The following is a 14,700-nucleotide window of genomic DNA, read 5'->3' as shown; positions in this document are numbered from 1 at the left end:
ACTGATGAATAAAAGCTGGTGGCCCTTAATCAGTATTCAAGGAAAATGTCTAATGACCCATTACACAGGCAGGGAGTCATAGAAAGGTTCAACATGTCTGTAATTTATATCATAACAACGACACGGAGCGAATGACACCATTGTCACCATCCACTGTCTGTTTGTTTTCGCGACGGGGCCTGTGGGTACAGAGCGGAGGAGAGGCCGACCCGGACAGATGCTCTCATCTCAGTTACCATCAGCATGACGGCAGGGTGAACATGCATGAGACAGCAGCCTGCAGAGCAACTGTGACAGGGTAATTCCGCTGCATGAGGTCATTAAACCCCAAAATGAGGGCTGGGATTAGGCCTGGCAGTCAACTGGCTTCTCACTGTGTGTGTGTGTGTGTGTGTGTGTGTGTGTGTGTGTGTGTGTGTGTGTGTGTGTGTGTGTGTATGTATGATTTCTTTGAGGGGCTTGGGCTTGGATGAGGATGGCGAGAGATTCTCTTACTGTGGGGGGAATCAGAGAGGGCAGCCACCAGCTAATGGCTAATCAAGCAGGGTGGAACGTAGGCCAGACGTCTTACACGCACACAGGCTACAATCCGTGTGGTCACAAATGCCACACACAGGATACACAAGAAGAAGGACTCTAGAGAAACGATGAGGCACTTTTTAAAACATGCAAGCAGAATGCTTATGTTTGCATACTTCCGCACATTTAAAAACACACACTCACAGAGACCGTTGTGCCATTTTAAAGGAAGAGGGAGGCATGTATCCACAGAGTAAGCCACTGTTTTAAAGGATTATATCCAGGAAGTCTGCTGGGCCAAGGAAGTGTCTCTTTAACAAGACAGTGAGCTGCAGGAGAGAGTGAGTGAGTGTGTGCATGAAGGACAGAGAGAGCGAATGAGAGCGATTTGAAGAGGAGACGTAGTTTTTTGTCAATGTGCTCGCTGAGCTAAGGCATCTGGAAAACATCAAGGGTACTCCAGCATCCATGTGCTGGGAGAAAGAGGGTAAGTGTGGAGGAAGAAGAGAGGAGAGGGTCGGTGAGGGGAAGTTATCCCCCCCACTCCCTCCCTCCACCCCGCCCCTGGATTGAGGAAAGCTGCTATTATCATTCCAGTAATGTGAGCTCAAGCCCCTGTCTGACACGTAACTATGAAATATCACGCGAACGACATTAGGTAAATAAATGACTCTTGCATCCTCAAATTTAACAAAACACAAGCAAGTACACAACCAAACTGGTGGAAATGCTCGCTCCTCCTCAGCAAACATATCTCCACTCTGCCCTGCCCTCTACTGGTCACTGCAGTGAAGGGCATCTGAACACTCATGATTGGTCTGACCTATTCTCTACCCAGTGTGGTCACGGGTGGACTGTACCAGGCTAATGATGTAGGGGAATTCTGAGCTTTAACAGGTGCTTTATGGGCAATGTGACGCATTTCTTCTCAGGATGAGGGATGTTTCCTTGCCCGGGGTGTTAACTTACAATGTACATGTTTAGCCACTGCATCACTGTGTAACTAAATACTTGGTGTGTACCTATGCGTGTGTGTGTGTGCGTGTGTGTTGCAGTAACACTGGGGCCCAGAGTGAGTAGGAAACCACAGAACACAAACAATGGGCCCCCGTACAAAGCCAGGGTACAAGGCCACCACAGAGGTAGGATGATTGTAAAACACACATACGCACGCATACACACAAACAAGCTGAGGATTAGCTATGTGACATCAGCACATGGCTAGGCCTCTAAACAGCACATCCCAGTCTGACCCCAGGCCAGTAATGACATCATGTATACCAGCAGTGCTGTGAGTCAGGCAATATAACACACACACGCACGCACGCACGCACGCACGCACGCACGCACGCACGCACACACACACGCACGCAACGCACGCAACACACACACACACACACACACACACACACACACACTCAGACTCATACTGCAACTCCTTCCCACACACAAGAGGAGGCATCTCTCAGTGCAGGTGGCCACTGCATTCCCCCGGCATAACTTGTCAGATCAGCTGCAAATTACACCATTTCTTTATGTGTGTTTGTTTGAGATTTGTGTGAGTACGTAAGCATGTGAGCATGAGTGACAGAGTTAAGTGTGTGAATATGCAAAAGCAATGAAATATTGAGGAGGGAGACTTTAAGATGAGATTACCACTACTTCTCCAAACTGAAATAAAATACTGAACAGCTTCAGAGCTTATTGTAAATTTTGTTATTGCTACAAAGCCAATGTTAGCATTAGCAGCTGTTTATTTACCAGTCTTGCCTAGAGCTTCAGCCATTGTTGTGTTTATAATACAAGAGGTTATAATACATCCTCTGAGCAGCACTACTTCTTCAGGGCAGCCTGGACGCCACAGTGACTCTATCAGAAAGTCATGAGATGGGCCGACTGGGCCGGAGGTAGCTGGTTAGCATGCTAACTTCAGCAGAGTAAAGGTGTGAGAAATAGAAGCAAAGCTTTCTACCACTGGAGACAGCACTTGGCTGATAAGGGAACGAAGTTTGATGCTGAAATCGCAAAGTTTCTTTTTGACCGGTGAGTAAACAGCTGTTAATGCTAACATTGGCTATGGAGTAATATCAATACTCACGGTCTTTGGAGCTCTATTGCAAGGATGAAAACCCTTCTTCTTAAAGACGCTGTGTTTTGATGATTTTGATCGTAAAATTTTTATACTCCTCAAACCTTTCACTGATCATTCCCGCTCGGCATGGAGGCATGTGCATTCCTTAGATTTGTAGATCTATTGCTGCACCTTAACTGGAAACAACCACTTCATTGGGGCCCAGACAGAAATAAAGCAAAACTCCCATCTGCCATTTCTCTGCAGCTCATTCAAAGTTCTCTATTAAATAGGATCATACAAGGGTCATGATTACTTTGACTACCACAAATGTCTGGTCCAGTACACTGCTTTTCTTAGTGAAAAATAAACCCTATATTGAGATTAAGGCCCAAATCTACTTCCTGTATTTAACCCTTTACATGCACATGTCCTGCCAACATCTGGTTTCTGAACGGAACTCCAGGACAAGAACTGTTTTTATTTGACAGCAAAAGCCATGAGTCTGAACAGAAAACTCTGCACGTGTAGTCTTAGTGAATACATCTACAGATCATTGATTGTGACAAACGCAATTATACAGGTCAATTATTTTTTACGCAAGCTGCAGAATTTACAGACGTCCTTGAAACCACACTGGAAAAGCTGTATACTGTATGTAAAAATACAGCTATTTTTAAATTTTCTCAATTTTCACAAATTGAAGAAAGGTATCGTTGAGTTGAAAATGCAGAGCTGATTTTCTGACCATGCCAACAAAATAAAACCTGAATGACCACTGTATATAGATTATATTAGTTGTGTGTGGACTGCGAATCAGCCAGTAACATTCAGGCAAAGTGAAGGGGAAAAAAAGGCAGTGGCGGATCTGAGGTGTCATATAAGAAGATGTGTGTATATGAATGGAGGTGTATGCATGTGGTTGTACGTTCACTGTCACGGTATTGGACAGAAGAGAAGCCTGTTAGACGGAGACGGAGAGTGCCTTTGGAAACTGTTAAAGTAAAGGAAATAAACAGTGAAAAGAGAAATGGCAGCAAAGACCTGAACTCCTGGTGCCCTGGTATTTCTCTTTATGATGGATGAGCTAAGGGATCCTAGAATAGGCAGACGTGGGGGTTTGGCCTCTATAATATCCAACAATACATCGTTGTAAAAGCAAAATTATGTCTTTCACATCCTAGCCTTCCGGGAAAAACCCTCTGATTGCAAAAGATTTCCCATTAAAACAAAAGGGGCCACGGGACTGGTAAGAATGCAGTCTGAACCTTGGAGATGTCAAAAAGAGCTCAGGTATTATGAGAGGAGAAGAAAAACAGAAAATTAAATCAAGGTTCCAAACACAATAATTTGAAATGTCTGTTTGTTCTGTGTATGTGTTCCTTATCTACAGTATTTAATGTGCAGAACAAACAGCTAGTGTATAGCTAGCACACTGTTTACTTCAACTATCCAGTCTTTAAAGTAATCTAAATATCACAGCCATGATTTAATAATTACTAATGATTCAGTGCCAGGAGACACAGAATTACATTCCCAGTTTTCACCGACCGCCTACATCCACTGGGAAGAAATAGCATGTCATGTACATTAAACATTAAAGTCAATCCTTCAACGAAAAAACTCCATAGAGAGCTGGAAAAGACATTTTATATATCTGTGGGTACAAGATTTCTCTGGATAATAGTACAAAATTACTTTTATATAACATATTTTCTGGAGGTCGATTTCTGCCTTTATTGGACATTTGACTGCTGAGAATGACAGGAGAGAGGCCCCAGATTCAGTCAGTGCAGCTCTAAAATATTTTACACCTGTAGCCCACCACAATTCCTCTAAAAACTCATAATACATCTCTGATAGTTAAACAGATGCTACGTTTTCTTGCTTTAAGTCTATTAAATCTCTCTGTTAATGACTCAGCCTATTCTCCTCCTTACTGTGACGGTCCTGATGTGAACTTATTGTGTTGATTAGACGATACTGTAACCTTTGTCATGTGTTGATGAGTCAGCATTTGGTATTCAACAACATCACACCTGGACTTTGACTGATGTCAGATCTTTGTCATGTGGCAGTCATGCAACTGAGCGTCTACACTTCCTCTGAGCAGCCAGACCGCCAAGTTTCCTTTGGAGCGCCTTTGCAAAGCTCATCATTGAGTCATAACTTTGGAGACAAACAATGATGGCAACGGTTCGGATGATGACAAATGCTTACTTGGATGTTCTCACCAGAATTGATGAAAGGACATTACAAAGAGTAGCTACTCAGATAGAGTAGTTGCCCAGTTTCAATCGTCTAGTTTCATGCTTTTCATACTGTTATATATTTCAGAGCGGAATCGGCTGAGCACAGTATGTCCTGTGTTTGTCGTCATTGAACAATGTTTTTCATATAAAAGAACGAGACAGTGCTTGCTGTAAATCTAGTCTAAATGTTGGCTGTCTAAGGGCCTCCATAGAGCGGAAGATGGAGAACACACAACAAAGGGCCAGAAGAATATCCACCAAAGCCTCAGTTTGGGCTTCTAGCGCCAGTCAAAGCAATATCTGGAAACAGTTTTTATCCTGCAACAACAAAAACACGCAGCATCCCAGATTTCAGGCCCAGCATAGCTGCATCAAACCACATTGCCCGCTATGGTCAGGCCTTAGAAAAGAGGCTTATACAGAAATCCAGCTAGGGCTAAACGTATCAGCTCAGAGGCTACATAGCATGACAATACAACTAACAAAGTAAGCCCAACCTCGGTCAGACAGCAGGACTTGTGAGGTCATTCCCAGATACCACGGATAACACTAGTTGATCACCCTGATTGTCTCCTAGCATGAAAGCAGTTTTGTGGTCGTAGGTGGAAGAAGGAGGGGGTTTCTCAGAAGAGAGATGTTCAAAAATTTTCTGTTTCAGCCTTGAGTAAATGTTATGATAATTTCATTTGCGTGAGTAATTGTGTCTGGTCTTGCAGACTGTTCTGGCACTAGAGTGCAGAGCGGGAGAACAAGAGGATCGGGCGGCACGCCTATTGTTTATTGGAGCAATTTGAAAGGACTGGAGGAATAGTGAAAGATACGATTGGTCCATTTCCTTCACACCCTGCGTGTTTTAAGTTTAGTGAACAAGTAGAAGCATTGGACAAAGCGAAACCCGAGCCATGTCCTCCTTTCTGCTGGAACACAGTGTTATTTATAAGAATATCAGAGCATGAAGCCGTGTTGGTGATTTTAATATACTCTGTTTAAACAGAGAGACACAGGTTGTAGAATATTAAATAGTTCAAAAAAGAGTCTTTCTAAACCATAACACAAAAAACAGTGATCATGCCCTTCGTGTGAGTAGCAATTACTGCCTGCAAAAGCACAACAAAATGCTTTAACCCTGCCATTTTTAACAAATTCCATAGAGCTGAAAAGAGTTTGCTGTTGTGACACAATTTCCATTACTGTATTACTATAGCATTCCAGAGGCAAAGACAACATGCTGGAGCCGTGAGAATTGGAAATGCAACAAGTTATCTCACTTGTGAAATCCAGTGTGCTGTGCCTGTCCATACATGTCTGTGTGCGATAGTATGCTTTGATTACATAGAGAAGCTATAGGCCTCCAGTCAGGCAGAAGGGCCTGTGGAGGGGGGTGGACTCAGAGGCTTTAGACAAGCCAACAACAGCCAGGAAATCAGGAAATCAGCAGAGCAGAGGGACAATGACATGGAGATTAGAGATCAGTTAACCCCTTTCTCCGGGTGACTGTCCTGTTTGCTCACCGGCTATAGCTTCCTTTTCTTTTTTCTTTTTCAACATAAGCACACATCTACACACACTCAACCTGTTGTGCACGCACAAACCTATTCAAACTCAACCTCCCCTCGTCCTTCCCATCTCTCAAGCACACTGACACACCATTCCGCTCTTGAGAAAAATTAGTTGTGCGCCGTAGTTTCTCCCACATTTTGGTATTTCTCAGAATCACAGGAATTAAATCAGCTGCATTTCCCACAGGTAATGGGTGCTGCCAAACAACCAGCAGGAATTACTTTATCGCCTATGACTAAAGGGCCAGCTCACACCGCAAGCAGGATGATATCATCTGACGGCTGGCAACCATTCTAAAAAAGGATGACAGCAAATATAAACTAAGAAAAGCTTGAAGAAAAGCTTCCACCTGGACGCCTTAACACTCCTGAACTCTGATCTCACCTGCCTTATCTCTTAGGCAAAGAGGACTTTCACCAGCAACACACCTGGAGGGTTGAGATGCAAGTGGGAGTTTACACTGGGGAGGATTAGCCAAAAAAAAAAAAAAAAAAAAAAGAGGTTAAATGTCCAAGGACTGAACACACCCATCTAAGCAGCAGTATGGACAAAGGTAAGAAACGGTCTCTTTGCAGTTACAATAGAGCGCATTAAATGCTACACTTAAATGTCAACGTTAATTGGGCTGTGTCACTGAGGAAAATGTCATTTTAACGCACTCTGTTTTTCTGTCTCAAGGCTGTGCAATGAGGGCTTCTCTATAACGGCTGAACAAGTCCCATCATGCCAAGGAAGTTTGTCAGGGTGTGCAGGTAGACACAGCCTAGTTTCCTGACAGAGACGTGTGTGCATGTGCGGGATTCAAATACCCTGTATTTGCTCAGCAAGACAGGTAAGAATTCAATTATAAGTCCTTATTTATTCTGTTTTTATTCATCCTATGAGTCGAACAACTGTATGAAAAGAAAAATCTTGTCATCAATTGCTTTTAACCTGTGGCTGAAGTTTTCATCAGACTGATTCCTCATCTGTCCCAGAGATGGATCATTTATGGCAGCATTGAGAAAGATCATTTAAAAAGTGTTTTTTGGCCAATCTATTTTAATGGACTAGTTTAATTTTTACTTGGTCATGAAGTGTTTCCTGAACATGATACTCATGGCTGAAATCCTAAAACTCCTCCTTGGTCAAACTGACATGTTTGGAAAGGAATGCTGTTGTGTCCACGCTCTCCAATCTCCCGCTGCTACTAAAGTGCCGATAAAACCTTTACAAGCCAACAAAACCTGTTTGCTATAGTGACTTACAAATTTACAGAGTGCGTGTTTCAAGTCACGAACACAGACCTAATGTGGGCAAAGCTGTTTGGGAGACCATTAAATCACAGACACTGAGCAGATTATCTAATCGACATGCCAGCGCTGATGAACTGAGTTCTGCTTTACTCAATAAAATGATTACAGGTCACGGAACGCAAAAAAGGGTTTTCTCTTTTAGACCAAGTTTGACTTTCATTTCAAGTGTTATTGTATCGTTTCATTTTAACCAAGATGTTTCCTTTCAAGTTTTGTTGATGGAAGTGAAATTTCAATAATATAAATTCCCCAAACTACAAAATGGATAATTTATTCTGAAACATAATGGCTACAGCGTGATCCCATTTATGGAATAAGAATATTTAACTTTATTAACTTCCACATCCAGAGTCACTGCATAACTCTCACACCACAGCAAAATAAACTGACTGCATCCCAGCTATTTGTACTTCCTCTGAAAATCATAAACATATGTTCATAAGCGAAGTTATCATCGTGATTTCTATAAAATAACAGTAAAACCTCAGGTTCTCCCCAAACTAAATGAGAATAGATACAACACACTTACATGCAGGACAACAATTACCATTTGGGAATCTGTATTTTTCACTGTTACTGGAAGTCTTCAGCGAGCTAACAGACTTGTTTTGGAGGATATGCAGCAGACCACACCTGCATTTATGGGAAAAAACTCTCATTTATAAAGTAAATATTTAGAAACTAAAGCTTCAAAGCATTGTTGGAACACCTCCCTGCTGCCAAATAATGATGAATTTCATTAAAGCAAAATCAAGTGGAGCAGGTGCAATCTCTAAACAATGGCTGCCGATTCACATCAAGCGGACTGATACAGTCCAATACTTACATCTGGTGCTAAATTACATGACAAGCACAGACCTGCTCCATATTCTAGCACGATGAGAGGGAACGCTGGATTATCAAAAAGTGATTCATAATCTAGTGTTCTATCAATTACTTTAACAGAAAACATGGAATGAGACAAGCATTTTTTTAATTAGATTTTCTCCTTTTTTGTGTTGTGTTGCAGATGGCATTATGTTTTTAAACTTCACAACTTCCTAAGGATTCATTATCGAACAGAAGGGGAAATATAAAAGGATACAAAGACTTCAGGATATATAAGAAACCTTTCTGTCTATCTCAACCAGGTCTCCCAAGATGCCATTCAGAACATCACTGCACAGAAAGCCATCCTCTGGTCGTTGGCCCAGCAGGAATCCCAAGCGTCGGGAGGTGCTGTCAGTCAACATGATCAGCCTACCACTTGCTGATTTCCGCCACCTCTCACATATTGGCAACGATGCCCACACGGACAGCTTTGGAGACCTGTCCTTCTTAAAGATGGGCCACAACTTGCTTTTACAAAGCTCCCAGAGCGAGCAGAACCTCTTCATGGCCTGCTCTCCGCCACCCAAGCCCCCTCGTCTGAACCTGGATGAGACGGAGGGGTCAGAGAGCCCTGACTGGTCTGTCGGCCACCAGCACAACACTCCCAACAAGAGAAAGAAATGCAGCTCTATGCCGCTGCTGGACAGTGAAGAAGGAGAAGGAGAGCTAGAAAAGGAGGATGGGTACCAAAGAGGGAATACTGTTGCTTACAATCTGACTCACAGCCTTGGTCGGGGAAGTGTGAGTTCAGACAAAGATGGAGACTCCTCAGAAATCTGTGACAAAACTGAAGGGCAGCAAAAGGACGAGGAAAGTGGCTTTTCATTTAGCCTCGACCTGGGCCCTTCGATCCTGGATGATGTTCTGCAGGTGATGGACAAACTCCACAATTAGACAACGCAATAGCCGAGCATTACAGGAAGGCTTTACTAAGGGGATGAGATCCAACTCATCTCGCTCTGGGGGGACACACTTCTGATATTATGGACAGACCAAAAACATAAAGTGATGTTACATGATCAATAAACCTTTATAAATCTGTCTCCATTATCCCAGTACACTAAGTAGTGACTAATAACCTGTGGAGGGAAGTGACAACATCTATATTTTAATGCAGTTAAACCAGTATACTGGAAACAGGTTCATTTGTGAACCAGATCATCCAGGCAAACTTTTAACAGGGACATCTTACTCTCAAGAGAACCAGATATTATGTCTGTACGACACTTGCATCCACAGCAATCTGGTTTGACAGTTTAAACTAAAAGAATACAACTACACAAAGTTAATGATCTCCTGAGAGTCACTCCTTGCAGAGGTAGATGCAATGTTTAAGTTAATAATTGAACGCTGTCTGATGTCAAACTCCAAGCTGGACATTTTCACCTTCTTTTACTTCCCTCCTTTGCTAGTGTAGTCCCCCAAACCACACAGCACTGTGCTGGAAACGGCTGTTAAGACTTAAGAGTGTTGTGTTTAAGAAAAGAAAAGCTGCGGCTGGAATCCAAGGTCCTCGAGCTGTGATGTCTTGGCTCTTGGCGTGCTTGCCAATCTATTGTGTGCAGAGGGCAATTTTTCCTCCGCACGCATCCCAGAGGCCCCACTCAAAGGTAGACCAAGGTACCCCCCATCTCTCTCAATGCAGTGAAAACAAACACTTAGCTCTGCTTCCAATAAAAGCCAGCCAGTGGTGGCAGGTTGGGCTGCAGACCAAGCCAGGCCACAGGTCCAAGACCTCAGAAGAAGACGAGGAAGAAAAAAAAAAAAGAAGCTCTGGAGCAAGCTGTTTGCTTAGCTGCAAATCAGAGTCCGATGCTCTGGTGAGTGGCGCACGAAAGGGAAAGTGGTAAAGGGTAATGTGATACTTCCACATATGCAGGGGGTGTCGAGGGAGGAGGACCAGAGACATCCATTACTGCAGCATAACTCCTGATGAGGTTTTAAACACTACCTTCTGACTAAACAGACCCCCGACACGTGAAAAATACACGCTTGCATCTCACAGACACCGTGTGTAAGTAAAAAGAAACACACCTGTATACGTGTGAGCACGCATGGTCAAACTGAGATTTTTAAAGACAATCTAGGTTCATTTTCCTCAGGTTTGGAGAGAAGAGAGTCAGGACAGTCTGTGCTTTAGTGGGAGGTTGGCAGAAAAGGTTGTGGGGCAAACCCAGAACCAGTCAAATTCCTATGTGCCCCATGGGGTCATGCTGCAAAATAAACAAACCACAAGTGTCCCGCTTCTAGAAATAGGTTTAGAATTCTATGTATGTCCTTACAGACACTGCAATGTTTGTGGGTACATCTGCACTGTATATCTGTTTTGGCATCTCCTATTTTAAACTGGATATCATTGCCCCTGTTTCTTGGATATGTTATGACAATAACACATTGTGAAATCTTTTTTTTTTACGTTGAAAAACTTACTGTTTTGTATTTAGGGAAGTAAAGAAAAATTCCAAGTTTTAAATTCCAAGATTGGTGGTTTTGTGGACAGAAGTGCTGGTGTCAACATTTTAAGAGTTTGTATGAGATTGTTTACGCACCCTGATGAACTGACACTTATTTGGCTTTGTAACCGTCAGAAGCCACTGTGGAGGCAATAAGCCTTGTCTGTCACTTCTGCACAGTTTCTAGAGAAATTATAGCCTTGGACTATCCAACACTACAAGCAGCACAATATTATTTCAAGGTGAAGACACACACAAGCCTAAATTAGACAGGCATGTTAAGCAGGATTTCATGTAGTTTCATGGTAATACTGTAAACTGGACTTTGAACTGCTGGGTTGCTAGGCATTCAGTAATCTCAAGCACACCTGTATCACAAAGAAATTACTTTCAATGGTTAACCAGGGTTGACACACCCTGGTTAACCATTGAAAGTAATTTCATAGACGTTTCTGTACAGGCTTTTTATGATAAGCAGGAGAACAAGCTACTCAGCCACACAGACTTTACATTGGACAGTCTTCCCTGTTCTGCCACAATCACCCTCAAAGCCTCATTTATTCTAAAGAAAAAGAAGAATTATGAAAAACAAACAGCAAACAAATTATTGAGAAACTACATAAGGGTAAAAAAAGGCAATATATCAAAACCAAAACCTTACTCATTATAACCTTCAAAACATTTACAGTTTTTTCTGGACAAAAAGCCTTCCTGAAGACGACAGTCCTTGGCTGCTATGACTCTGCAATCTACACAAGAGCCCTCAGTGTGAAGAATCACATAAACTTAAGCTCAACAAGAGTTCAGCCACATGACTGATGTGAGAAGAAAGAGTTGGTAATTGAAGACAAATTATCTTGTCTGCACTGCGTAAACTGGCCGAGCTGTGAAGTATCCCAATCACATCTGGTACTACTTCACTCCCTCCAAAAATCTAAACTTGCTGTCATACAGATTACCAAGAAACCCTGTCATCTCACTGAAGAGTAGCTATAATGAGTTATTTATTTTGTCAGGTACTAACTAAAAAACTGAAAATATTGTTTTGGCAAATACGAGAGGTGTCCTTCAACTGTAATTGCATCTCCCAGTTCAACCTTATTGAGTCATAGGAGTTCCACAAAAATAATAAATGAAAATAAATGTTGAAATGTAAAGAGGAATGAATAAAAGAATAACTAAGTAAGAGAAATAATCAAAATAATCAAAGAAAAAGGTGGAAATATAGAAAAATCACCAAATATATAAAAACCAAAAGCATTTTCACATTTACTTTAAACTTTTTCTGTATATATTTATTTTTTAGTTTATTTACTTTTATAATGTCATTTATTTATTTTTATCCCTTTATTTATCTTCTTTACCATGACACAATAGAGAAAAGCAACAGGGAAAATAATGGCATAAAAGAAAGAAATAAAAAATAAAATAAAATCTAAAAATATACAGAATAGAAGTTAGTCATTTATATGCAATAAATAATTATATATATTTTCAGAAAATTTAAAACTACATTTTTACAGAAATAAATTAACAGATAAATGTGAAAATGAATGAAAATGCTTATAGGTATTCTTTTATAATTGGTTATTTGTCCTTATATTTACAAATTTATGTTCTTATTCTTTTACTCTTTTAAATGGCACTCCTATGACTATTATATATATAACAATATTATATATATTCTACTGAAATATGCTGCATGGTTTCAAATGGTTTCACACACAAAGGGCGGTTTTGTGAAAACCGATATTGTTTATGCTGTCTGTATCATGTCAGAACATATTATCAAGCTATAGAGGGTTAGGGCCAAGCCCGACCACAGCAGCTATCCCTTCTCATGAGACGTGTGATGAACTGGATGTATAATTAATGCAATAACACAATTAATTCTGTATCAAATGAGAAAAGCAAAACTATGTATTTCAAGCTATCCTGAACCAGTATATGTTTTGCAAACTGTTTCTGTGGTATTGCTCCTTGAAATCTCATTATACATTAAAAAATATACCACCGACAAGTCCAGCCTCATATAGTTTCACTGTCTTTCAATACTCTATCCATTCAAACTTGCCACACAATATTAATATTAGGTACAAACCAATAATAATAATAAAATGTCCTCCTTCTGGGTCTGATCATAGTAAAATACAGAAGAACAATACATTATCACCATTCAGCGAGTGTGTCAGGCTAGGGATGAATATGGCAACAGCATGGCCACATACGGTGCATCTCTTCAAAACTCAGGGGCTATTTTAGGTGAGAGTGCACTTTTCAAGCACTAGCAAACTGACGGGCTGGAAAAACAATCCCAGAATAGCTGATCTGCTGCATCTGGTCTGTGTTGTGTCAAGCTTGTGATAACTCTCTGGCTCATGCAAGAAGCAGGCACAGAAGGCTCAAGTTTAAATCCTTTACAATAGATTCACTTTAAATAATATGGTATGCTAAGCTACGTAATAAACCATGAATCAAGACACAGTGATTAATGATGGCATCATATCTCCGGAGACACAAACATTATGTCTGGCAAGGAGAAAGCAGATGGTTAGATAGTGATTCCATGTCAGAGACAGTCTGGGAAGTGAGATATGAATTATTAGTCAGACTCTGTGGAATCCATATAGTGGGCCACACATGAGATACTATTTTGATGCAGCAACTGTTTACAACTCTTACAAAGCACTGTTCTTAGGTGGACAGTATCTGAGCCCTACAGTGTGTCTGTTACCACACATGCCACAATTAATATTAAACAACAAGCACTGTGACTCATTCGGGATTCACTGAGATTTGCAAGTGTGTACAATACAATGCTAAAAGAAATGTTTTCACTTATGAGAATGACTTAAGCACTTATAAACCTGCCCATTTCCCAATCTCTCACTTACTATGTCAAAGGGTAAAGACATAACAAAGAACAGTCTGGAGATGAAACTAGATCCTTTCCCCAAAGAGAGGCCTAAATTAAGTCAGGAGCATGGGGAGCAATTTCACACAGTGTGGAAGATGTGGCCCTTCCCTATTTTGAAATTTTTAATATCCATGGTGAGAGAAACCGGGGGAATGTAGTAAGCCCTTTTTTATCTGCTTTCTGAGCAAGCAGAACAAAACCAGAGCAAGTAGTTCAACAGGTCTCTTCAGTGTCTGTGAGGGCAGTCAAAATCACATCACAATATAGTTAGTAATGTTCGAGGTCTCTGGACCCTGAAGGGGGTCTTCAAGGGGAATTTGTGGCCCTCATTCCATTAGGCCCCTAACATTGGCCCCAGATTCGTTTATCAAGCATACAAGAGCTGGACTGAAGCTGAGGCTGAAGTCATTCATATGTGTCTCTGAGCTCCCTGTAGTGAGACTTGGACTCTCTGAGCACTATGTTTGGATTGACAAGGTTAAAGAAGCAAGTCCTCACCCAATCTGTTCCTATGTGATTCCAGCTGGCTGGTGTAGGGGAGTGAAGGAGGGGTAGACAACAGAAGAGGGATCTGATTTTTACATTTCAGACAGAGTCTGAGGAGATGGGTGTCATGTCATGTGGGGCCTCTTTAGCGAGAGGTATTCTTGCTTAGGGCTAACGTGAAATTTAACCAGCCGTGGTACTGTTTTCATTCTCAGGTGCAGGACAAAAAATACAAAATCAAAGATGAAGCAATCAAAGTTGGAAATCTGTGAGGCAA

At 41.4% G+C, this 14,700-nt stretch overlaps 2 protein-coding genes across 3 annotated transcripts in view; one reads left to right on the top strand and one right to left on the bottom strand.

Annotated features, from left to right (window-relative positions):
• dnajc17 (DnaJ (Hsp40) homolog, subfamily C, member 17) overlaps positions 1-14,700 on the bottom strand; it is a 31,904-nt gene that overhangs the window by 940 nt on the left and 16,264 nt on the right. The gene's annotated exons all lie outside the window — the stretch shown is intronic.
• Positions 6,362-11,046, top strand: LOC111673261 (cdc42 effector protein 3). Of its 2 annotated transcripts, none has more exons than XM_023430973.2 (3): positions 6,362-6,955; positions 7,081-7,234; positions 8,707-11,046. In XM_023430973.2, exon 3 carries the CDS (start codon positions 8,838-8,840, stop codon positions 9,459-9,461), a length of 624 nt encoding a protein of 207 aa, XP_023286741.1. In that variant the 5' UTR covers positions 6,362-6,955; positions 7,081-7,234; positions 8,707-8,837; the 3' UTR covers positions 9,462-11,046. The 2 variants fall into 2 exon arrangements, with proteins under 2 accessions (XP_023286741.1, XP_023286738.1); XM_023430970.2 differs by having other exon boundaries at positions 6,363-6,955; positions 8,828-11,046.

The sequence above is a fragment of the Seriola lalandi genome, unplaced genomic scaffold, assembly GCF_002814215.2.
Source record: "Seriola lalandi dorsalis isolate HSWRI2012SDOR001 ecotype SW California unplaced genomic scaffold, Sedor1 jcf7180002054915, whole genome shotgun sequence".
Taxonomy (NCBI): Eukaryota; Metazoa; Chordata; class Actinopteri; order Carangiformes; family Carangidae; genus Seriola; species Seriola lalandi.
Note: the sequence above shows the minus strand (reverse complement) of the source record. Positions and strands in the feature narration are given on the sequence as shown.

Coding starts and splice junctions, on each gene's coding strand:
- LOC111673261 (XM_023430973.2), top strand. CDS start 8,838: ATGCCATTCAGAACATCACTGCACAGAAAGCCATCCTCTGGTCGTTGG.